General features: G+C 47.2%; 2 protein-coding genes and 1 pseudogene across 15 annotated transcripts; 1 reads left to right on the forward strand and 2 right to left on the reverse strand.

Moving 5' to 3' along the window:
- Window positions 1-2,196: 2,196 nt before the first annotated feature.
- On the reverse strand, window positions 2,197-13,980 carry LOC147333506 (CST complex subunit CTC1-like). Of its 12 annotated transcripts, none has more exons than XR_015125574.1 (17): window positions 13,659-13,980; window positions 13,342-13,426; window positions 12,858-12,957; window positions 12,560-12,782; window positions 11,350-11,579; window positions 11,144-11,273; window positions 10,778-11,074; window positions 10,575-10,697; window positions 10,259-10,488; window positions 9,994-10,138; window positions 9,718-9,920; window positions 9,476-9,645; window positions 9,283-9,397; window positions 8,734-9,139; window positions 8,567-8,656; window positions 8,280-8,436; window positions 2,197-2,819 (listed from the first exon to the last, which is right to left on the reverse strand). XR_015125574.1 is itself a non-coding variant. In XM_086268101.1 (17 exons), the coding sequence occupies exons 4-17, from the start codon at window positions 12,920-12,922 to the stop codon at window positions 8,422-8,424; spliced, it is 2,442 nt and encodes an 813-aa protein (XP_086124227.1). In that variant the 5' UTR covers window positions 12,923-12,957; window positions 13,068-13,224; window positions 13,342-13,426; window positions 13,659-13,702; the 3' UTR covers window positions 6,703-8,421. The 12 variants fall into 12 exon arrangements, 4 of the variants coding, with proteins under 4 accessions (XP_086124227.1, XP_086124236.1, XP_086124192.1 ...); XR_015125568.1 differs by having other exon boundaries at window positions 7,452-8,436; XR_015125567.1 differs by having other exon boundaries at window positions 7,104-8,436.
- Window positions 3,061-5,301, forward strand: LOC147333507 (E3 ubiquitin-protein ligase TRIM21-like; annotated as a pseudogene).
- Window positions 13,981-15,779: 1,799 nt separating the features above from the next.
- LOC147333508 (uncharacterized) lies at window positions 15,780-23,886 on the reverse strand. 3 transcript variants are annotated; one of them, XM_086268152.1, is made up of 10 exons: window positions 23,728-23,886; window positions 18,456-18,509; window positions 18,044-18,340; window positions 17,780-17,954; window positions 17,636-17,692; window positions 17,395-17,540; window positions 17,188-17,268; window positions 16,911-17,095; window positions 16,536-16,781; window positions 15,780-16,446 (listed from the first exon to the last, which is right to left on the reverse strand). In XM_086268152.1, the coding sequence occupies exons 3-10, from the start codon at window positions 18,328-18,330 to the stop codon at window positions 16,109-16,111; spliced, it is 1,515 nt and encodes a 504-aa protein (XP_086124278.1). In that variant the 5' UTR covers window positions 18,331-18,340; window positions 18,456-18,509; window positions 23,728-23,886; the 3' UTR covers window positions 15,780-16,108. The 3 variants fall into 3 exon arrangements, with proteins under 3 accessions (XP_086124278.1, XP_086124287.1, XP_086124271.1); XM_086268161.1 differs by lacking the exon at window positions 18,456-18,509; XM_086268145.1 differs by lacking the exon at window positions 23,728-23,886 and having other exon boundaries at window positions 18,456-18,523.
- Window positions 23,887-24,982: the final 1,096 nt, after the last annotated feature.

Here is a 24,982-nt window from a genome sequence, read left to right on the forward strand (position 1 = left end):
GCAGCCTGATCAAAGACGTTCCTTTGTCTCTGACCACCTCTCCAGCCAGTTTGTTGGTGGGGAGGCTGCAGTGTTTTGTTATAGGCTCATCTATGTGAGGGCTCTGTTTGCTGCTTAGTAAGCTTCCTGCTTTATCATCCTTTGTGGGCAGGAGGTCACACAAACGCACCCCAAACACACACACACACATAGGGCCTTATGTTTGTTGATGATAGGGGGTTACAATGGGTGGTGCTTGTGTGTACTGTAACTGTGTTCAGTAAAAGGTCGTCTGTGGGTGGAGTCAGTGCTTTCCTGACACACCGAGCGGTCCTCCCTTGCTAGCAAGTAAAAGCTGTTCGTCTTGTTTCCGTTAACAGGAACAAGTTTGTAAACCAGCGGGGCCTGTGGAAGCACAGACACAACACTCTGGCTGAGGAAAGGTTGAAGATGGAGGTGAGAACGTGGACTAACTCTGAATGCAGAGCTGCTTTGGAGCTGTGGAGACTTACTGAGGAGTAAAGTGGACATGAAGGAGTCACAGAGGGAGGAGGAGGTGAACAGTGATGTTTGTTAGACAGGATCAGACTGAAGAGGGAACATAAGAAGAGTTTCATGCTGAACAGCACAGGAAGATAAGCTCCGCCCAGCAGCTGAGTCCTCTCTGCTCACACTGGTGTTGGACTGCAACATCAGGGAGTCTGCTTCCACATCTGGTTTCCACAGCTGGAGGAAGCTGTCCCACGAGCACGCCTACGCCCCTCTGTCATTACTGAAGTAGTGATGGTGTTTAATCAGTGTGAGACTGTTTCACTGGTCCAAGCAGAGATTTACATAAATGAGCTTTTATGAGTTCTTATATTATCTGATCAGGCCGTTTGCTCCTGTTAAAGAGAAATGTGCATCGAACGTTGTGGGTATTCATGAGTCTAACAGTTTAAACCTGTGTGTGACGTTGTGTCCTTGAACGGCCCTGACAGACAGCTGTAGTCCATAATATTAATGTTTCCTGCTGACTGAAATAAGCAGCTGAGCTCTGTGAGGGCAGAGCTGCTGCTAACAGGTGAGTCTGTTACCTGGACTGGACTGAGTGAGCTGCTGTGTCACAGCTTTATCAGTGACACACTCAGCATGTGTGTGTGTGATATGTCACAGTGCTGGAAACACACATGAAAATATATTAAAGGTTGAATCTTTTTTCTTTTGGTTTGTGGAACAAAAATCAGCAACGAAGAAACGCGAGCGTAAAACTTGGTGTAGAAGTGCAACAAACGTAAGCCGGCTCATTCGATGGTGTGAAGCTTGAAAAGGATTTGCGCACCTACATCATTATTTACGGTTTAAATTGTGCTGCCTTCAGGTGCACCTGGTAAATTCAGGAATCTCTACTCCAAACCACAGCAGTTAGTTAGTCACACAGTCAGTTAGCTTTGTATAAACACGTGTTAGAAATGTTCTTCAATCAGCTCTTTTTACTCTCATTTCACAGCCACTACTTTTTACTTTTACTTGAGTAAAGAAGTTGAATTAGTACTTGGAGTATTTTTAACAGTAGTACTTCTACTTCAGTACACACTGTGTGTACTTTTACCACCTGTGTCTGAGACCTCCTTCAGGGTCCACCTGAAGCTCTCAGTCTGCTGTGGAAAAAGGAAATCCAGGTGAGTTTCTCCTGATCACCTGAGGCCGTCATTACTGTGTGAACCCACACACCACTCCTCACTCCTCCCACCCGCTGCACACAGTCACTGAGTACAGACCGGCTGATTCCTGTAAAGGGAGAGGCAGGAAGAGGCGGAGCAACAGCTGAAAAACAAGAAGCTCAACGTCATTTTGCAGAAGTGAAAGTGTGAGAGAGCAGCAGCAGAGCTGCAGTCGAGTCCTGTTTGTCTCTAAAAGAAGATTCACTGGAGTCCATCAGGTTCCTCTCAGCAACAGTGGTGAGTGCAGCTGATCACACTTCCTGCTTCTACACAAATCTTCACTCTGTTCACTTCATCAGGACTCATCACAGTCACACTGGATCCATAGAAAGCTGCTCATGTAACCACAGATCCACTGTAGGAGCATCGAGCTGCTGCTTCAGTCTCACTGTGGCTCTGCTCAGGACTGTGGACTCAGGCTGTGCTCTGGACTTCAGACTGACTCCACACTTCCTGGTTATTCATCACTTCCTGTTCCTCTTAGATTGATTCTGGATCTGATTGATCATAAGGATTACAGACGTGAAAACACCTATTTATTCTTTATTGATATAAAGCCTTTGATACTGTAAACCAGCAGATTTTGGTCAGTACTTCAAAAAGTCATTCACACATTTTACAAAGATTATCTGACTTAGTGTATCCTGTAAGAGTCACAGATGATCCTCAATCATTCAGAAAACAGTCGATGCTGCACTTTATAACTTTGTGTGGAAACATGAATCTCATTATTTAGACAGATGTGTTTGAATCATCCTGATAATCAGGCTTTAAACATGTCAGAGTTCCACACATCAGCTGTGATATTCAAGCTGACCTGGATCAAACATGTCATCAGACACAAACATAGATGATGCTGTTTAATCCCAAAGCTTATTTAAACAAACTGGAGGACAGAATTCCTCCTTAAATGGGATTTTGATCAAATCCACTGATCTCGTTTTCACACACAGGCTTTATCATGGTGGCTTCTTCTCTACTAACATCAATCTTTGATTTGGACAAACAAATATGTGAAACACAAAAATAAATCAATGTTTTCTGAGGATCCAGAATAACATGAATGATGTATCCCAGCGAGTGACTGGAAAAGTTCATCTTCTTCCACATCCTGAGTTTGTGAGGATGTTCCAGTATCTGTGAGAGAAAACAGGACAGTTTTTACTGACGCACAAATGGACCAAATATACAGACACCTCTGAATAAACATGTTCTCATCAATGCCATTAAAATACTGGATCAACAGTTAATAACACATTTCTGAGGTTTGTGATTCATCGTCCTCCTCACTGTCAGCTCTACTGGAACAGTCACTGTTTAATATTAATGGCTCGTTGATCTGGACGTACAATAAGAAGTGTTCAGTCACCAACAAGGTCGAAGTTTACTTCACAGTGATTGATGGAAAATATCCAACAAACTGATTTATTCAAGTATACAAATGATCTGGATGAATCTTGGACCTTCTGTAAAACAGAGAAACAATTTCACATCTTTGTAACGACTGTATTTATCTTCATCCCCAAACGTTGATCCTGTCCATCTGGACGCTGCACTGTACAGCAGACACTACGATGTTAGGTTTGTGTTTGGATGAACCAGTTTGTGTCTGAGTGTGTTGCTGGGTCTCCACCAGTTACTCTGAGAACTGAAGAAGCTTCTCTGATGAAACGTCTTCAAGAAACTCAAAGAAGTCCAGACGCTTTTCTCTCCAAGCTCCTCAGACTACTGACGCTTGTTTCTCTCTTTGTAAAATGAAATTTAAAGTGAATTTTGAATCAAATGTTTCTCTTCTTTCTCCCTCAGAGTGCAGACATGTCTGCTGCCAGCAATCTGCGATCTGAAGATCAGTTTCTGTGCTCCATCTGTCTGGATGTGTTCACTGATCCAGTCTCTACACCATGTGGACACAACTTCTGCAAAACCTGCATCAGTCAGCACTGGGACATGAATCAGAGCTGTCAGTGTCCCATGTGTAAAGAGACTTTCTACACTCGACCTCAGCTGAGGGTCAACACCTTCATCTCTGAGATGGTTGCTCAGTTCAGACGTGAAGCTCAGCAGAAAGCCAGCAGCAGCAGCTCAGAGCAACAAGCTGCCAAACCAGGAGAAGTTCCCTGTGACGTCTGCACTGGAACCAGACTGAAGGCCCTGAAGTCCTGCCTGGTGTGTCAGACCTCCTACTGTCAGACTCACCTGGAGCCTCATCTGACACTGAAAGGTCTGAAAAGACATCAGCTGGTTGATGCTGTGGAGAACCTGGAAGGCAGGATGTGCACGAAGCACGATAAACTCCTGGAGCTGTTCTGTAAGACCGACCAGACATGTGTCTGCATGCTCTGCTCTGTTTTAGACCACAAGAACCACGAGTTTGTTCCTCTGAGAGAAGAATATGAAGGAAAGAAGGCAGAGCTGGAGAAGACAGAGGCTGAGATTCAGCAGATGATCCAGAAGAGACGACTGAAGATTCAGGAGATCACAGAGTCGGTGAAGATGAGTAAAGATGCTGCAGACAGACAGAAAGCAGAAGGTGTTCAGGTCCTCACGGCTCTGATGGAGTCTGTTGAGAGACGCCTGAAGGAGCTCATGAAGGAGATCGAAGACAAACAGGAAGCTACAGAGAAACAGGCTGAAGGTCTCATCAAAGATCTGGAACAGGAAATCTCTGAGCTGATGGAGAGAAGCTCTGAGGTGGAGCAGCTCTCACGCTCTGAAGACCACCTCCACCTCCTCCAAAGCTTCTCCTCCCTGAAAGCTCCACCCAGCAAGGACTGGACAGAGGTCAGAGTTCATCCACCATCATATGAGGGGACTGTGGGGAGAGCTGTGGCTCAGCTGGAGGAGACAGTCTGGAAACCCATGAAGAAGAAGCTGTTAGAGGCTGAGCTGCAGAGGGTGCAGCAGCATGAGGTGGATGTGACTCTGGATCCTGATACAGCTCATCCTAACCTCATCCTGTCTGATGATGGAAAACAAGTTTATCATAGTGATGTGAGGAAGAAACTTCCAGACAACCCAGAGAGATTTTCTAAGTGTGTTTGTGTTTTAGGAGAGCAGAGTTTCTCTTCAGGCAGATTTTACTTTGAGGTTCAGGTTAAAGGAAAGACTAAATGGGATTTAGGAGTGGCCACAGAGTCGATCAACAGGAAGGGAGACATCACACTGAGTCCTCAGGATGGTTTCTGGACTGTAGGGCTGGTAAATGGAAATGAGTACAATGCTAATGCTGACCCTCTAGTCCCCCTCTGTCTCCATCCTGGTCCTGAGAAGGTGGGGGTGTTTGTGGATTATGAGGAGGGTCTGGTCTCCTTTTATGATGTAGGTGCTGCAGCTCTGATCTACTCCTTTACTGGCTGCTCCTTCACTCACAGACTCCACCCATACTTCTGTCCCTGTTTGAATGATGGAGGTAAAAACTCTGCACCTCTGATCATCTGTCCTGTCAATCAAACTGATCAATGACTGATTTAATTGGATGAATGATTGATTTTTCTTGAAGGGAACAAATGAACATATTGAGTGTAAATCCTCTACAGTCTCCATGTTTCTATAGAATCTGATCATCAGGACTCTGATTCACACTTTGATTCTCATGGAGTTTGATTTGAACAGAAGAAAAGTTGAATCAGGAAATGTTCCCACTGATGGAGACTCGAGCTGAAGAGCAAATATCAGAGAACAAATGTCCAAAAGCTTCATTTCCAATAAAGTTTGTTCAATGCTTTGAGTGAATCCAGACTCATGTGTGGCTGTTATACGGAGCATCAGAGTCCAGCTGAGTTATGTTGGATACAAACTGCTTATTTTGGCTCTGTGAGGAGTTTTGTTCACTGAAAACTGATGAGACGGATAATATTCAAAGAACTCTGTAGAGATTCATGCATCCATGTTCTCCACCTGCAGGTGTGGAGGAGAAAGGTGGAGCACAGACTGCTGCATCCTTCCAGTCACATCATTTTGATGATTATATTTGCATGTTGTGATGATTTGGGTTAAAGACAAACAGAGTTGAACGGCTGCAGTCACAGCATGAAGACGATGCTGAAGCTGAGCTGTCAGTGAACATGTTTCACTGTGATTTGATTTGAAGAATAGAAAGTGTGTGTGGCTGCTGACAGCTGCAGTCTGTTAGTCTGCATGTTCAACACACAACTTGAGGCTGAGAGCGGTGTGTTCTTCCGACTAGCCTGCTAGGTGTTTTGCCGCCTCCTCTCAACCACGCAACACAACCCAACGTTCCAACGTGTCAGGAGCATCAGCACAGCTGAAATGCATTTTTTCTAAGCACCGTGTCTCTGTGGCTTTTAAACCCCAAAACACGCTACAACAAAAATGGGTCCACCCCAAGGATGGGGTCCCCCGGTGTAGTTTCCACTGTGAGAGACTGTGGGCTTCCTCAGAGTGAGGCTGAGAGCGGCAGGCCCAGGTGGAGTCTGACCTGTGGCCCTTCAGATAAAGCTGAAAAAGGCCAATATATGATATTAAATATAAAATATAATTAAAAAACAACATCAGAATGAACAACGAGCTGCTGTTAAGAACTCCCGACGTCCGTCCAAGGCCCGATTGGTTTCTGTTTCCATGACAACAACAACCGTATGTGGAAAAGACCAAAAACTGAAGCGGTGAAAAAGTTTTGTTGCAGATTAACTATTAACTTTATGTTATTCATTGTCAGCTCGTGCCATCATTAAAGCATGTTAGAACACACATGTAGGATTTCACAAATCATCGCTCCTACATTTAATCGTATCCATAACAACTGTGTGTACGTGTTCGCTTTGAAAACATCACATTCTTTATGTTGGTTGGTTTAGACGAGTGATCTCCAGGATGAATGAGGGCAGAGGCCCGTTTCATGGAGACTGTTTAAGTGTAAACCTGGATTAAAAGCCACATTTGAACACCTTCATCAGAGGCTGTGACCATGTTGAAGGACTGATGCTGACGTGCTCTGACACTCATTAGCATAGAAAACAAAGTGGTGAAAGCACAGAGCCCTGAGGAGCTCCACTGGACGGTCTGTTCACAGAACATTTAATTATTTCACTTTTATTTACATGCAAAACAGCCTCAGAGAGAACAGCTGTTTCAGAGCTGCCAGCTTTATTGGAAAGATGAACTGAAATCCTAAAATAGTCCAATTCATGACAAACTGACACGGTGAAATGTTGCAGGATTCAAATGTGTCGATGGATGAACTCTTTCAGTATAAGATGCAATAATACAAAACACATGAAGGTGAGGAGGAATTCATTTAAAGTAAGTGTGATTTAAAGAGGACTGATTCTTTCCTGGTCAGGCTGAAGCTTTCACCGTCTGACCTCTGTAAACAAACCGAAACACGTTCAGTGTTTAGTTTTACCAATTAGGTTTCATGAATCACCATCTGAGAACGTCTCCGATGTGGGCGCCACTCACAGGGATCACTTCCTGTAGAAGGGTCACATGACCTGTTAAACCCAGAGAGCTTCGTGTGACCTCTGACCCTGATCACCAGCGTCAGGGTCAGTGAAGGTGAGATACCGTGTGACAGGAGGAGGAACTATAAAGTTTTATTTGTACGAACACGTAGAACAGATGAAGTCAGAACGAAGCAGGTGGAGCTCAGTCAGGGTGGAGGTGCAGACAGGTGAGCTGAAGGGGAGGAGCCAGTCTGGTCAGGAACTCTCTGTCTCCTCGAGTGAACCTCCTCACCTCTGAAACACACACACACACTCTGAAGGTTGCAGTCAGGGTGGTGAGGGTGGTGTGTGAGGGTGGGGTTACCTTCTGGTCTCTGGTTGGTGTGTTTCCTGCAGGTGAGGCTGAGCGGCCGAATCATGACATCGCTGCTGCACAGACACAACAGGAAGTGGAGGAGGAAGTCGTCAGCGTCCCCGTCACACACCTGAGACAGACACAGAGGTTATGTCTCTGCAGACTCACGGCTCGGCCCTGTGGAAACGTCCTGCAGGACGCCTGTTTCTCTCTGTGGTGGCCCCCCCACAGCGTCCCCACCGTGCTTCACTGTGTGGACGCTGTTCTTTGGGTTGTAGCTGCATCTTCTTCTCGTTTCACCTCCTCTGACCACAGGACGTTTCAGTCTGCAGGGTCTTTTAACACAGCTCCACCTGTGGGTGGAGGGGCCCTGTGGGTTCTCCTGGTGTGACCCGAGTCCTAAATGCCTCTCGCTGTCCTGCCCCTCCCCTGTGGTCTCCACCCTCCATGTGGGAGGTGTGGCGTTCACAGTCAGCCCTGATTACCCTCAGAACTACACCACCTGCTGCTTCATCAGGTCGAGTGGGTGGAGTCAGGGGCACGACCTGAGTCTCGCTGAAACACACGGCTGTAAGGCCCCTCCCTCCTGTTCACGTGGGCCCAGCGTGGGTCCGTCACACCTACAGACTTTTAAAGGTGGAAGTGGCCACGCCCCCAAACCAGTTCAGCAGTAAGGTGTGAGCAGACGGAGCTGTTACCAGGATGCAAACAGGATGTGTCCTTTCAAAGTTAAAGCCTCATCTTAAATTTTAAAGACAAAATAAAGTTTAAAGACGACGATGAGCACGTGACTCACCTGTGACAGGTTAACATATACACCTGACAGGTGCTACTGACCTGGCTCTGCCCACGAGGGAAGACTCTGATGTGACCTCTGACCCTGAGAGCTCTCTGAAGCCCCTCCCACTGAGCATCAGCCAATCCCAGCAGAGCACGAACCAGAGCAGCTGAGAAGCAGACGTGAGCCTCACCTGTCCCGTCATCGATCACCAGCCTGATCGAAGAGCAGAGCCACATGGTTTGATCATGTGACTGTTCATGTGTACTAATATCAGAGAGCAGAGACCGATGAGGGAAACCTCTGGCCACGCCCCTTAGTGACATCATCAAAGCTGGGTTGATACCTGAGTGTTAGCGGCGATGAGTCTGTAGAAACATCCAGGCTGGAGGACAGGAAACCACCGCGTACACACACCTGAGAACACCAGCACCACCTGCACGCACACACACACACACACGTAACTGTGTATCCAGGTGAGCTCAGGTAAACACACACAGGTGCGTCTCTCACCTTTCTCTCCTGCTTTTGTTCACTTTCTTTCTCTGTCATTGGCTCATTCTTTGGGTCCCGCCTCCAGCTGACCACTGGACCAATCACAGCAGCTTTCACTGAGAAGCACAGTCTCAGCCCTGCCTCCTGATCCTCTGCCTCCGCCCCTGTATTCCTCCAGGACACACCCTCCTTTTGCTCCACCCTGATCACCATGGAGACACAGGGCCAGGGGTTGCCGGAGTTGGCTTCTTCTTCTTCTCTTCTCCTCCTTTTACTCCCAGCAGTCTCTTCTTCTTCTTCTACTGTCTGCTTCCTGGCAGTGACATCCCCTCCTGGCTCCTCCCCCTTGTGTCTCAGGTGTGTCTCCATGGCAACAGATGGACTCAGGATGTGCAGGTGGTCCAGAGAGAACTGCAGGTAAACCCTGTGAATTGAACCCAGCTTTATTTAACTCATAATGTTTACAACCAGGAAGGAAGCTCACATCCTGAACCAATCAGACGCCCTCCTACATCACAGAATGGACCAATGAGCAGTCAGCATGCTGCAGGTTGTGTGTGTGTGTACCTGCAGTGTTTGTGTGTGATGAACCTGTCCTGGTCCAGGTGTTGGTAGGAGGGGAAATCTGATTGGAGGAATCTCTCTGTCACCATGGTGAACTGCACCACACCCACCAGACAACCTGCAGCACACACACACACACACATTAAAGAATAAAGCTGTGTGTCCCTGTGTGTGTGTCTGTGTGCGTGCATTGTACCGATCCAGGCGCTGTTAAAGACCGCCCTCTGCGCTCCCTCCTCCTCCTCGCTGCTCTCCGTCAGCACGCAGGCTGCAGCTCCCGCGGCGTCTCTGAGCTGCATCGAGTGTTTGAACTCAGACGTCTGTGACGGCAGCTCCAGCACGCCGACCAGCAGCAGGGGGCGCTGCCTGACACACAAACCGGCAAAAACCATTGGTACGTAATCACACGACTTCATGTGGGAGCTGCTGTCACCTTACCTCACAGCATCTCCACCCCGAGGCTCGGAGGACAGAGTCCTGCAAGACCAGGACAGGAACCCGTTGATCTGGGCGGAGGTCAGGTTGGAGCCATCAGGGGGCAGCAGAGAGCTCAGAGGGGCCGAAGACCAGCAGCCAGTCTGCAGGGACTCCAGGAGCTCCGACACACCGAGGTACTGCCGGACCGCCGAGGACACGCTGTACTGCAGGGACACAGAGCACACTGAGCATGCTCCACACTCACCTGTAAGGAAGACAGGTGAGAGTGGGACCTACCTGCGTCACAGGACAGGTGTGAGGCTCGTCCAGCATCTCAGCGTAGATGTCTCTGCGTCCTCGTCCTCCAGCTCTGCTCAGAGTCTCCATCAGCCTCCAGGACAGCAAGCACACACACTGCTGCCTCCACACACCTTGGACCAGACTGAGGACCAAGACCAGAACCAGGACCAGGAAACAAGCCAGAGCCAGCGGAGGACAGGAGGACAAAGGTTAGGCTCTGCTGTCTCTGACTGTGGACAGGTGGTGGTGGGTGGAGCCTCACCTGTGTGCCAGCTGCGAGCTTAGGTGACAGGTCCACAGGTAATCGGACACATCTGTGTTTCTCTGCAGCAGTAACCGTGGTAACGCCCCATCTCCCGGGCAGCGGTTGTCGGGTGGCGAGCCTCCCGCCCTGCTGAAGGCCGTCACCCTCAGGCTGGAGCGCAGGCAGGTGCAAAGCATGCTGGGAGGGAAGTCCGGGCAGGGCCGGTACAGGAAGTGGGCGTGATGCAACTGAAGGAGGAGGAACCATCAAACTTTATTAGTCGTGGCTGCCACGAACACAAACGGGCATGATGATGTCACGTCATGTGACTCACCTCCACTCTGTCTCCCGCCCTCAGCTTCCTCTTCGCCGCCGGCTGATAGGCCACGCACAGACCCACCTTCCCATCCAGCACGTAGAGCCCCGCCCCCTCACTCACAACCTCAGTCACCGTGCCCTATCACAGCAGAGGAGGCTTAGTAATCAGCACACAGGTACAAACCTGTGGTAGCCAATCAGAGCTCACAGCACTCTCACCTGGTAGCTGATGACTTCGGATTGCTTTATCCTCACAGCTGATTGGTCCAGCTCCACCTCCTCATGCTCCGCCTCCTCACAGTCGTCCTCAGCAGGCTGTGACAGCAGGGACTCAGAGTGTGTGTGTTCCTGTGTGTGTTCCTGTGTGTGCGTGTAGTCGGCGTGCAGCTCGGAGCGCTTCGTCACACACAGGATGTTGTTTCCTCTCCAGCCTCGTAGCGCACACACACGTAGAGCTGTCACACACACGCTCTGCCCGACACACACACGCTGGATCCAGCTGAGCCGGCTGCTGTCCTGCACACACACACACACACTGAGCTTCATCGTCCCTCCTCACCATCATCATCCTCAGAGAGCTGGTACCTGTACGAGCACGGGCAGCGAGCGCGACTCATCCGTCAGCGTGAAGCAAAAGAAGGTCGTTCCTGCCACGGCCAGCAGAGGGTAGACTGAGCCCACCTCTCCGAACACGCTCAGCCGCTGACCTTTGACCCTGGAGCACACACACACACATCTGTCACACACACTGCTCAGAAACTCCGCTGCAGTTCAGAGGTCATGTGACCCACCTGTGCCTCAGCAGCCTGCCGGCCTCTCCGACTCCCACCGCTCCGCTTAGCTCCACCCTTCCAGGAGCAGCAGCCAATCCCTGCTCAGCACCAGGACACAACAGGACAGGGGAGCCAATCAGCTCCAAGAAGCCTGCGGCCTCTTCCTGGCCCGATGCATTGTGGGGGATGTAGTTCCAGTGAGGGAGGAAAACGGGACGATCGAGCCACAGGGGCGAGAGAGACAGGCACTGGATGAGGGCGAGAGAGAGACGCGGGTGAGAGAGAGGCGGAGTGTGTCCTGGGTGGATGCTGGAAGCCTGTACTGATGATGACAGCTTCATCAGCTCTGATCTGCAGTGATGCCGTTTGTTTTATAGCTGCAGTAGATCAGATTAGATCAGATTAGATTAGATCAGATCAGATCAGATCAGATTAGATTAGATCTGATCAGATTAGATTAGATCAGATCAGATTAAACTTTATTGATCCCTCGGCTGCGTTCCTCCAGGAAATTCGGTTTCCAACAGCCCAGCACCGACAGAAGTTACAGAAGGTGAGCAGAAATATACACATATACAAATACAGAGTATAGAAAAGGGAAGAATAGAATAAATAGCAATAAGAACACAAGGGAATTGCACATTTCAAGTACTGTGAGTCATTAATCCGTGCGGTGATGCTAGGACCACACTGAGCCTGCTGCAGCTGTCTGACTGTAATCTGTCAGGTTACTGCAGGTGATGCTATCTGTATACTTTATGTGAGGAGGAGGCTCCACATCTTTATAAAGCTCTGCTGTCATCACGTCTGTGCCAGCACAGTTACTCACTTGCTGACAGACTCTGTCTTTACATCCTTACTTATCGATCAGCTAAGTGAATCCATATAAACACAGCTCACATTTAACAAGTCCTGATGTTTCTGAGTTACAGAAATGAAAGTCAGCTGTTGAGCTTGTTTGCTTGTTTCATGCTGATGTAAACATCAGCAGAGAAGCGTGTGATGACCAGACTCTATCAGCACTTGTGTCCCTGCACAGAGAATGAGCTGAATTAAAGAGGAATTCGATTTCATTCACGTTGCACATGAACACCTGCAGTTTGTTGTGACCTCGTTACCATCAGTTCTGACCAGATCCGGTTTAGTGACGCTGCTGTGAAGAAGCTCCTGAGAACTAACCAGCTGATGGACCATGGGTTAAGGTTAGGCTCCTCCCCCTCTGACTCACCTCACACATGACGCTGCCGCTGGCGTCCGTCAGCCTGTACTCTCCGTCAGGGCCTTCTCTCAGACAGCCAATCAGCAGCAGGTTGACCCTCGGCAGCGCCCTCTGACCCGGCACGGCGAGCTCCGCCTCCCTGGCCCAGGCTCTCTGCCGATTGGTGCTCCAGGACAGGTTGCTGACGCAGGCCAGGTGCTGCTGGGAGACGAGCTGGGAGACGGACAGCAGCCTGCGGACAGACGGGAGGACAGCGGTAAGGCCAGGTCACGTGACCTGCTACAGCGATGATGTCAGCGGGCGTTACCTGTAGCTGACAGGTAAGCTGTGGGCCACACACATCTGCTGCTGGATCGCCTGCACCGCACACATGCTCAGATCGAAGAGGCTGAGGTCACCGTGGTTACCTGGGAAAACAAAGTTTAAAGGGTAAACACAAACATAAACAACTGAAGCCCCGCCCACTGAGAACACCTGAAGTGGACACCAGAGCTGGTGTGTCAACAGGTGGGACCACCTGAGGAAGCAGCTGCTCTTCATCCTCAGACTCTTAGTCCTCCCTGTTCCTCACTGACAGTCGGTCACCTTCATGGCTCTGACCTTTGAACCACACTCACATCTACACACTGGACTGCTCTGATGACACCTGTGAGGGCAGGTGAGCCCTGCTTTCACTGTTTAAATAATGGTTTAAATAGTATTTGGTTTCATAAAAGACATGGACATCGTCATTAAGGATTTAAAGTACAGCTGATTTATCAGCCAGCTGTTTCAAACAAACAGGAACTCACCTGTCTGCGAGGGGGCGGAGCTACACACCACAGGACTCAGGTGTTCAGAGATGGAGGTGAAGATGTTCTTTAACCACAGGGACTCCTAAAGAAACAAAGCAGCAGGTCGGAGGTCACAATAATAAATGTAAAACAGGCTCACATCCTTATATTCTCTTTTCTGTGTGGATTTCTGCTATAGAATTAGCTCGAAACAGCGATCGGCTGCTGCTCTGCCTACGTCATGACGCAGACAGTCTACGTACGCAGGGCTCTGCGTGTACGTAGACTGTTATTTATCGCTCAGTTCGGGCAAACAGGGTCAGTCTGGGACTCACCGCCTCGGTGCTGGGCTTGACCCGGTCCAGGAGCTCCTGCAGGGGGTCCATGTCTTCGCTCCGGGTGCCGGTTTCTCCCCCTGCTGACAAACTCCCGCTCACGGCTTTCAAACAGCTTCCGGTCCTCCTCCTGTTGATGTCCTCCCTCTGACCGTCGCCGCCGTGTTCCCGCCTCTTACCGTTCATAAAGCCGCCATGATGCCCTACCGTCCTACTTTGTTTACTTTTGTTCTGTATTTTAAACAAATCATCAAACTTATTAAACTGACTAGTCTCTGCTCACGCAGGATCTCTACCGCGCATGTGCGGAACAACTTTTCCCTACCCCGCATTTCACAATAAAAGCCCTTCACGTTCACATACACTCAGTGGTCTTCTACCTCCTTTCCTAAGCACTTTTCCTTGATAGAAACGTTCTGAGGTGGAGGAAATGTGTTTAGGAGATGTGATAAGAACTCGGGAAAGGAAACAGCTGTGTTTGAACTACAAGTCGATCACGTGACTCCAGCCCAGCGTGTTCTCAGCCTGATTAGTGCAGGTGAAGAACATGCTTTTATTATGAAGGGGTCAGACTTCCTGCTGAGGCTCAGGGTCATGTGACTGACAGCACCTTTTGCAGCTCACCTGACGCCACAAGGTGTTTCCTTTTCAGGAGGATGACACTGTGCGAACCTCGGGAATCTCAAACAAAAACACATTTCTGTCAAGTGGAAACTTTAAAATAAAATAAAATAATATATATATATATATATATATATATATATATATTATTTTATTTTTTGAGCTTGCAGAGCATAGATGCAGATCAAACTGAAGGTTTGTCACTGTTTTTTGTTCACTTTTTATCCAGGCTGCAGGTGTCTCAGTGGAAAAATAGAGCGTGGCTGAGCGCACCTGTGCAGACCAGTGATACAGTTTAAGATCAGAGAATTGTAACCCCCTCTTTCATATGGCAGGTACAACAAGCCAAGTCTTCATCTAGGACCTTTGTTATTCCAAATTAACCAATTAAAGATATCGTTTAACTTCTGAAAGGATTCTTTTGGAGGAGGCAGAGGACGTGACTCAATATAAAAACTCTGCATAACCTTTCATCCTTGTTCAGGAATAGGACGGAGGAGGATTTTGAATCATTTATAGCCAGAAAATCGTCTAAATAGCTCCATTTGTAGCATTAATTTTGCAACTTTGCTAACAGACAGCCAGTCTAGGGCCTAGGGCCAATCTCTGCTCTCGATCTCCTAACTGGAAACCAAATAGTACAGCTCTCATTGTAAGTGTCATCACCAGAGGTTCCATAGTCAGAATGAATAGCATTGGAGATAACGGGCACCCCTGATGAGTGGAACACTCCAATGTGACGGGTTTAGAAACTATTGTTTGTTACAAAAGTTGAACCCATCTGAGAAAATGATTTCCAAATCCATATCTTGGGAGAAGGTTAAATAAATCTGACCAGTCTATTCTGTCCGAGGCCTGACGAGCGTCCAGTGATAATAAAGCTGCATCGTTAGCATCACATCTCTCATGAATTATATGAGAACCCTTCTTATATTGTGAAACCCTTGATGCTTTGGTACAAAGCGAATCAAATGTGGGATCCAAGGCTCTGATCTTCAGGCTAAACATTTAAAGTATTTTAGTGTCAACCCCCGTCAGACTCTAAATGATGAGTGTTCTGCAGGTTTCTCAGTACTCACTGCCTGTCTCACAGTGGGTGGAGAGCCTCCGTGTGATATGCTTCTACATGCATGTTAAAAAGTGAAAAAAAAAAGTAAAAAGTAAAAAAAATCCAACATGTCCAAATGAAGACTGTCAGATTTGATTTCAGCTCTTTTAAAGTGTCTTTATAAGTTAATTTAACTCTTATTGGAGAGTTGGAACGTTAACTCTGACTTAGTGTTGAATACCAAATCTGTCTGGAGTTGATCATTCAACACTTATTCATGCTAACTAGGTGTTAAGAGTTTATATACTAACCCCCACAGAGGATTTTAGTTTAACTACATCAGAGTTATCTTCTAATTCATTCTGTGAATTTTACTGTTCTGAATTTCTAGAAATTCCTTTGGAAATAAACATTATTGCAAAGAGGACTGCATCAGCTGAGGCAACATGGTGTCCTGTGAGCTCAATTTCCTTTTAATCAGAAAAGGTCAGACACAACAAAAGCCAAGCAAAGCATCAAACAAAGGAAAAATAAAGACAAGTCAAATGTCCAGCCAAAGGATTTATGGGAGACTCCATCAGGGATGGACCGAGTCAACCGGCATTTCACCTCTGAGAAAGATATATAACAGAATAGCTTTAGCTTGAGTTTGAACTTATACAAAACGCAGCAATATATTAAAAAACACAGTTTTATTGATTATAAAATACTCTATTGGAGTCATGTCGGTGTGGGCAGAAATCCAAATGTAGGATATGGGACATAAAACACGGTGCCATCTCTAGACTCCATAGTCCCACAGGAGCTCCTCTCCAACCGCGATGTCCCTCAGGGCGATGAACAGCACACTCTCCCGAGGACCAGCAGGGAAGTTCATGGTGAACCTTTGTGGCTTCACGTTTGGATTCCTTTGGCAATGGTTCATGTGCCTTCTATAGGAGTCCTTGTGCAGGTGGCAGGCACAGGGGGACGCAGTGGCATCAGCCCTGTGGCACTCGTCCCTATAGAAGAAGAGAGACCCTGACTGCCGCCTCTGATTCCCTGCAGCTTTGGTGATGCACGTCCCGTGGTAGTCGCAGACGACGTCTCCTTTGTTGAAGGGCATCAGGGCGATGACACCTGTGAGCAACAGGAAGTCATCATAAGCTCTTTAGAAATGTTGACTTGCTGTCAAACGAGGGTGTGGTCCAAACGATAGGTGCATTTACCTTTGCCCTTTTCCTCCCCGAAGTCCTTCAAAGCCAGGCCCTTCCATTTCTGCTCTGAAATCGAGGACATGAGGGACGGGCTGTCCTGGATCCTGGGCTGTGGAGCAACCCAGGCCCGTAGGACGGCATCAACAGTGGGCTTGTTGGTGCTCCAGGTCTCCTTATCTAATGCCGTCTGTACTCTTGCACGCTGAGGGGCGTTGCCTCTTCTGGCACACCCTGTCCCAGAGCGAGGCGTGAGGAATACTGCAAATCAACCATCTGAGTCAATCGTATATATTTGAACCTCTGTGATGTGAAGAATTGCTGAGCTATGTGTATATATTAGAGGTGTAAATAATGGAGGCAGAGCGTCCATTAGCATGACGGGCTTACCGAGGATGTGCTGAACTCGCTGCTTAAGCTGAAGCTCCCTCCACCTTTTGTAGTGGGCTCGGTAGTGTGGAAAACCAGCCTGTACACACCGGCGTTTTGAAGGTGGCTCTCCATTTAGGGTTACTGGGAAGGTCTGCTGGAAGGCATCCCATTCCCTGAGTGGTAGGTGCTTTGTGGAAATGGACCTACACAGAATGAGAGAGAAACCACCAATAGTTTGGATGTGGAAACTTGTAACGCAGGTTTTCTTGTGGTAACATAAAAACAAAAAGCATACCTGGCCTGTCCCGAGGTTTCTACTCCTGCTGAGTGTGATGCTGACCCAGCCGCAGGATCCTCAGTGTCGCTGCGCAGGTATCTAACCAAATTAGAAAGGTGAAGCAGTTCTACATCCACCAACAAACGCAGCAACACATGTGTTTGAGTGCTATGACCACACTGGCAAAGTTTTGCCAGTATGGATCCAGTGGTGTGCGGCACTCACCTGGCCCTCAGGCGCTGTACATCTCCTGTTGGGTTGGTCAGAGGGACCCCACCTTCTCCCAGGAAGAACCTGCCCCCGTCGTCACTGCCAACTCTTTGGTTTTGTAAGCACACTGGGCGGATGTTCTTAAAGTAGCACTCCAACAGCTGCAGAGACAAGAGCCATCAATGAAAACTATAAATCACCTCCCAGGGTCCACACAGAGCAGGAAGAGAGTCGCTGCTGAGAACAAAGGACTTACTTCTTCTTCCTGGATGGTCATCCTCAAGCTTGCCCTTCGCTCCATCCAGTCCTGCACCTGTGGGTGTGGGACAAAGTGTTGGAGCTCAGGGTGACTTCCATCAACTATCACTTATAATTTACTGTTTTTGTTGGCGGCTCTTACAGAAAGTTCCTGAACAGCACCTGCTGTCAGTCCGTGCTGTAACATCAGGATGGCCTCGCAGTACTGCCTGAACGTTGTCATGGCAACGCTGGGGATGCAATCACCGCCTGCAAGCTTTTGGTGGAAATACTCGATGTCCCTTTTGGCCACGGCGAGGATTTCCTTCTTATCAAAGCTGTTGCAAAGGTGACAGTAAGACAGTGTTGAAAGTGCGTATGTGTCCTGCAGTATGTGTGAGCCAGAGTGGCAACAAGCTCATCAGACCTCTGTGTTGGGCAGGTTTGGGGAGTGTCTGTGATGATAAAGCCACGACTCTGAAGACGACTGCAGAGTTTGGTGCAAGATGTTGCGTCCTTGCAAAACTCCTGCAGCTCCGAGAAGCTCCAGAGTCGACCTTCCCTGGAAAACAGCTTCTGGGAGGCTTTAGCTCTGGAAGCTTCTTGCTCCCTCTCCTGTGCTGTGCCGTCTTTCAGGCACACTCCGCTCAGGTGATTCCAAATGAACAGCTGGGGCTTGTTGCACAGCAGGCAGTACACAATGTTTTTCTCCATGTTGTTTGGACTGCAAATACAAAGAGAGAGACAAACTCTGCACATCACTTTATAGCACCAGTAGCGTGTCTCGGTATGATGCAAAGCTAGCTATGTCGCTACACTGGACACAGAGCAGTACCTACTTTAAAACTGAACCTTTGTTGATCCTCTGCTGTTTCTCCAAAGCACACAATGTTCTGCACAAAGACATTTAACTTTAGCACATGTATAAAACATGCACGCACACGAGCAGTTCGTTCAGCTAAAAGAAACGCTTCATAGAAACCATTTCTACAACCAGCAAACGCAAAGAAAACAAGCCATGACTAAAACAGCAGTTACGTAAATGAGCAAAAGTTGCTAAACAAACAAAACTGAACCAGAAAGTCTCCAGACATCATGTAACCACTGTTTGACAAACGGTCCTACCGTAGGATGATGTTACGGTGATGTCTGACAAACCATCCCACTTAACCGAAGCTGCAAATTCGATAGTTTTGTGCCAAAAGCAGATGGCGTTTTCACTTTAAAATGAACAAACATTCACAAAGGCTTAAAACAATATAGTATCCAAGTCAATAACATGCTAATACTTCCAAGTATGAACACGGAGTAGCGTTAAATCACCCGGTGTTCCAGATTAACTGGTGACGGTGGAACAGATGGTGGATTTTTTAATATTTTGTTGTTAACAGCAACAAGACTGGCGGAGTGTGTCGGAGGGAACCTCACAAATGTCACAGCAACACACTGCAGTGGAACCCCGACTTACGAAATTAATCTGTTCCCGACGGTTTTTTGTAAATCGAAGCAGCCATCGCGCCTTTTGAGTGAGAAGATGCTGGCTGGAGACGGAGTTCTTGGTGGCGGAGGTGGTGGAGGCTGAAGAAAGCATACGTATGCATGCATACATACAGCACCACCACGGGGGAAACTGGCATAACATTAAGGTGTAAAGTTGTTGATTTTTTAATTCAAAGATTAATCAGGCTTTAAACATCAGGAGGTAGTGCAACAGACACTGAAGTGCACATTAAAGACCAGAGAGAACATTATTTTTATTAACAAAAAGTTTTAATCCACCAACAGCCCTGACATCTAAAACACTACAAGTAAAAAAGAAAGGTAACAAAAAACAATTCAGACATTTTTACACAATTAGTAACACTTCAGCTTTCTTTGTAATGTCTGCTTGTATTTTAAGAAGTATCGCATTTGGGTAAAACATTACCAATAACTCAAAATTAGAGGAATAAGTGTATATATGTGTCAGCTGTATGCATGCATACATATGCACGTACATGACGTTCTAAACATTAAAACTAAAACTTTTTTAAACTTAGATAATTAAAAAAAAATCTATTTTATCATTTATTTTTACATTTTTGTGCATTTTTATGTTTTTGAACTAATCACTACTGCTACTTCCATCGCTTTTCGCCCTCTAAGGCACACTTTCACCTGAAGGTTGACTTGTTGCTGGCCTCTTTGTGAAAAATCTATCCAACGACGTCTGTCTACTTTTCAAAATGGATCTGAAGTGGGAGAGGCAGACGCACCAAAATGCTCTATAGCACGAGCGGTAAAGTTCTTTTCAGGGTGATTGTCCTTGATATCGGCCGATGGTATGACGGCCTCCTCCTCGCTGAATTGTTGCTGTACTGATGAGTGCAGCATCGCCTCCAACTCTTGCAGCTCTGCCGTTGACAGCTCCTCTCGATGTTCATGCACAAGGTCGTTTATATCCTCCTCGTCAACCTGCAGTCCCAGGGCGGTGCCGAGATTTACGATCTCCTCAACCTTGACTTCAGGTTGAGGTTCCCCCTCAAAGCCTTCAAAATCTCGAGGGGCAACAGCATCAGACCACAGCTTCCTCCAAGCAGAATTTAGCGTTCGACGACTCACCTCCCGCCATGCCAAAGAAATCAACTTGAGGCATGCAGCGATGTCGAAATGATTTTTCCAAAACTCCCTGAGGCTGAGCTGCGTACTCTCTGTTATGTCCGAACACCGTTTGAACATGTGTTTCGTGTACAGTCTCTTTAAATTAGAGGTCACTTGCTGGTCCATGGGCTGGAGGAGAGGGGTCGTGTTGGGAGGGAGGAAGAGAACCTTGATGAACGAGAACTCCTCCAGGATATCGTCCTCGAGGCCAGAGGGGTGGGCGTTATCGATGATCAGAGGGCACTTCATGGGGAGCTCGTTCTCCTCGAGGAACTTCTTGACAGCAGGGCCAAAAACCAAGTTGACCCATTCGACAAAGAACTGTCGGGTCACCCAGGCCTTGGGGTTGGACCTCCACATAACCTCGAGCCTCTCCTTTAAAATTTTGTGTTTCTTGAAGGCACGCGGATTTTCTGAGTGGTACACTAGGAGTGGCTTGACCTTACAGTCCCACTGGCATTAGCACACAGGGCGAGGGTGAGACGGTCCTTCATGGGCTTGTGGCCTGGCATCTTTATTTCCTCCGCGGTGATGTACGTACGCCGCGGCATCTTTTTCCAGAAGAGGCCAGTCTCGTCACAGTTGAATACCTGCTGGGGGATGTAGCCTTCTTGATTTATAAGTTCCTCAAATTTTTTAACAAATTCTTCGGCAGCCGTGTGATTGGAACTTGCTGCCTCGCCGTGACGCACAACGGAGTGGTTGCCAGTCCTCTTCTTGAACCGATAAAACCACCCATGCGATGCCCTGAACTCTGGGGAGGTTAGGGGTGCCTCCTGCGAGGACGTCGATGCCGTTGGCTGCTCATCGGAAGCTGCCTTACTCACTAAATCATTATAAATTGAGGACGCCTTCTCGCAAATGACAGTCTCTGTGGGGGTATTGCCAGTCTCTCCCTTGTCTTTAATCCAAACAAGGAGAAGCCTTTCCATCTCGTCGTGTATGGGGGTCCTCCTTTTGGACATGATGGTGGTGCCCTTTGAAGGTTTACCTGCTTTGATGACTTCTTTTTGTTTTAGAATTGTTCCTATGGTCGAAGGATTTCGGCCATACTCGCGTGCAATAGCACAAAGTTTCCCACCTCGCTCATATTTATCAATAATTTCTCTCTTTGTTTTCATCGACAGTACTTTACGCTAGGGCTGGGTTTTTATAATCGATTCATCGATTAAAATCGATTCTGGCTTGGATAACGTAAAATCGATTCATTAAAATCCTGAATCGATTTTTAATATAAATTTATTTTGCCCGAAATGCCAGAATCTCAGGTGACATCTCACAAAATTTCAAGAACCACCAAACAGTAAATGAGAGCAGGTACAGGGACTCTGCACATAGACTTAAACACACAGCGCGACCCGCGGATCAGAATCAGTTAGATGGCGCCTTTCTCACGGTCGGGGCTGAAAGCCGACAGCTCGCTGATTCTGATCTGTCGGCGGGTCGGCGCTTTGTGTTCACGCCCTTTATGCGCTGATTCTAAAGCTGTTAGTTTGATGTCTCTCCAAACAATATTGACCGAACCAGCAGCAAAAGAAGATCCAAACGCTTCACATAAACATCGTCATGAATTCACTTTTACTGTTTTGCTTCCATCGCGATGCGCAGCTCTCTCTCTCTCCCTCTCTCCCTCCCCCTCTCTCTCTCTATACTTCAGGAACAGTTTCCCTTTCTTCATTATTCGCTTGCTTGTTACGCACAAGTCTACTGTTGCTTACAGCGCTGTCGGCCGCTGTTTTTTTCCCTTTTACATTCTTCCGAAAAGAAAACCTAATTTCTGCCGTTCAATACTGAACAAATTTAAACTTTTTAAAATTATTCAAAATGCAAAATGCTGTGTCTGTAATAAAACCGCTGTAACGTCAGAGGTAATGTTCATATGTTGATTAATGGTTTTCTTTCGTTTTTGATGTACTGCAGAATATTTTAATAAAATCCCAGAACAGGAAAATCACCTTCATGTTTTTCTGTGTTTTATCTTCAGCTACTTTGACACAAAGGCATCTGCTGTGACGCTCACACCTGTGATAAAGTCTTGCGTGTGTCAGCTTCCTTTTTATTGATACAAAAATATGTAAATGTACTGATCTGAATTATATTTCTGACTGTCAAAATTTCCCAGATTTAAATCGAATCGAACTAAATCGAATCGATTCGGGACCTTGTGAATCGGAATTGAATCGATTCTAGAAATCAGTGACGATACCCAGCCCTACTTTACGCTTCATTTTGCTAGCTGCGTGGTTCAAGTGGAACAGCGAAGCGCAGGTGTCACTACCCGATCCGTACCGGAAACCTGATCGGTACCCCGCATGCGCGAAAGGTGTCTACTTCCGGTCGAAGCATTTTACGATAGTTACAGGTCAGAGTATCTGTTAAGATGTTAAGAATAACAAGTATCTCTTAACATGTTTCCGTTAATGAAACATTTAATATAATGTAGACAAAAATAAAAAAATTAAAAGATAGTGACGGATCGGGACTCCCGATCCTTACTGCGCATGTGCAAAGTCAGACCGTACAAATCGGTTCTACCCGATCCGTACCGCGCATGTGCAGGGGTTTTCTTCTTCTTCTGTTCCTTTAATGGCAGTGTACTCCCCAGTGTACGAGGATACCGCCACCTGCTGACTGAGCGAATGAACCCTATTGTAAACTGAATTAGCGTCATTACAAACGTGTGTTAAATTTGATTTCGCGATAATCGAGTGTGTTTATGCTTGTCTGTGTGGAGAGGATTGTTGGAAAAGTGATGATAATGTCTGCTATCACTGTCAATTGCCAGTAAACACTTCATCTGGCTGCTGAATCTTCACGTGACATATTATAAAGTCTGTATTATTAACTCTGTCATTAGGCACCATTCTTCTTATTTTACGGCGCTGTTGTTCAATCGGGGAACGCTTTCTGTTGAGGAGAAAAGCAAAAATTTGTTGCGGATACGGATTATTCATTGTTTAAATGTCCTGGTAGTCGAAAAGGAGGCAGAGCTGCTGAGAAATGCTAGGAGCTAACTGGGCGCTAACCGTATCATTCAAATATATTGAATGTCGCAATGTTGGCAAAGAGAGGAAGTGACGTAAGATTTGCGCATGCGGGGTACCGATCGGGTTTCCGGTACGGATCGGGTAGTGACAGCAAGTACGGAAGCCAAGGGGTTGTCACATGATTCGGAAGGCATTGTGGGCATTGAAGGCTCAGCCAATCAGAGCCAGCGGATTTCGTTACGCGGGCATTTTGCCGTAACACGGGCAGAAGTATTGCCGTTCAGTGCCTTCGTAACTTGAACTTTTCGTAAGTCGGGGCTCCACTGTATTCTGCATTAGCCAAGTCAGCTAGCATTAGCATCCATCAACCTGCAGCCTAAAGCCACAGTGTACACACAATGACCCGCATCCTGATGTGCGAATGACCGAACAACAGCCTGTACTGTGAGGTGCGCCGTGCACATTCATTGTAATGTTTACTAACCTGAGGCAGTGAAGCTGCTGTCAGCCTGGGTAACAAGTAGACGAAAACACAATAATCTTCTGTAAACCGTGAACACAAACGACACACATGCTGTGCTGGGGTTAGCTTCACAACAGGAAGTTCTTTCTGTGAAATTCTTCTTCTGCGCCCCAAAACACTGCTCGGTACCACCATCGCGCTCTGCGCCCTCTAGTGTCCGGATGTAGAATTGCATTTAATGCCTGAAACTCACAATCCAACAGGTTTCTGCAACGTTTTTAAATCACTGTAACGTTTGAACCGTTCGCTCAATTGAACCTAATCCAATTGTTTCTGAAAGCAGAGACTCTGCGCTTTCTCTGCATTTATCTTTAGCGTGAATATGCATGCACACTTTGTTCACCTGATAGAAAAAGTCACATATAAAATTACCCGATACTTGAAAAAACACCAAAGTTAGCAGGTTTACTCTCGCTGTAGTTTCTCCGTAGCGTTACATTCACCTGGAAGTATGTCGGTTCTCAGTCATCCAGCTCAGCATAGTGTAAGGAGCTACTGATGGAGAGTCCCACATTTAGCCATATGGGAGAGTCCCCAAAAGGGTCATGGACCCCTAATCATCCTCTACCTAATCATATGAACCGAGGTGTGAAGATAACAAAGCCAGCAGGCAGAGTGGCACCTTTGTCTCTCATGCACGAAGAGAGACGCCTCTGAAAAGGCCTCCAGGCCTCTTTAAGTGCAGTCACACCTGACAAAAAGGGATCTTAAAACTGGATTATAGATGTTCAACGATGGTCGTTCACACAGCACAAAAGCATTGCACATCTGCCTTTCACGAGCTGCCGTCTTCCAGCAAAAAGCATTTACAATTCCTCATCAGCCGTCAAAGGGTTTCCTACAGCTCGCCTCCTGCCTCTGCACAGCCAGGGAGCTCCTAACGACCTCTGACCTCCTGTAGTTTGGAGTTATCAAAGTAACCCATGACAGTAATGTTTATGCTGAGAGATGGGCTTAATATGATGGAATAAAAATCAGGTCTGATTTTATAGAAATGCTGTTGAATGCATTAGCTTTAAAATAAGTGAGGAATGTGCTTTTCTATCTCCAGTGCACCCAGGAGGCATTTCTGCTGCACACAAAGGTAACTGAATGTCATTTCTTCTTTTCAGGGTGGAAATGTGTCCAGACTCTAACATGGACCCACGGGCCCCACCCTTGGGATTTATGAGGAACAGGGAAAATGATCGGGAGAGAAGCAACAGACTGACTGAAA

This window comes from Aulonocara sp. 'chitande type north' Nkhata Bay, linkage group LG3 (assembly GCF_057382095.1).
Source record: "Aulonocara sp. 'chitande type north' Nkhata Bay isolate Kocher_YH1m ecotype deep benthic linkage group LG3, A_spYH_male_GT1.1, whole genome shotgun sequence".
Classification (NCBI taxonomy): Eukaryota; Metazoa; Chordata; class Actinopteri; order Cichliformes; family Cichlidae; genus Aulonocara; species Aulonocara sp. 'chitande type north' Nkhata Bay.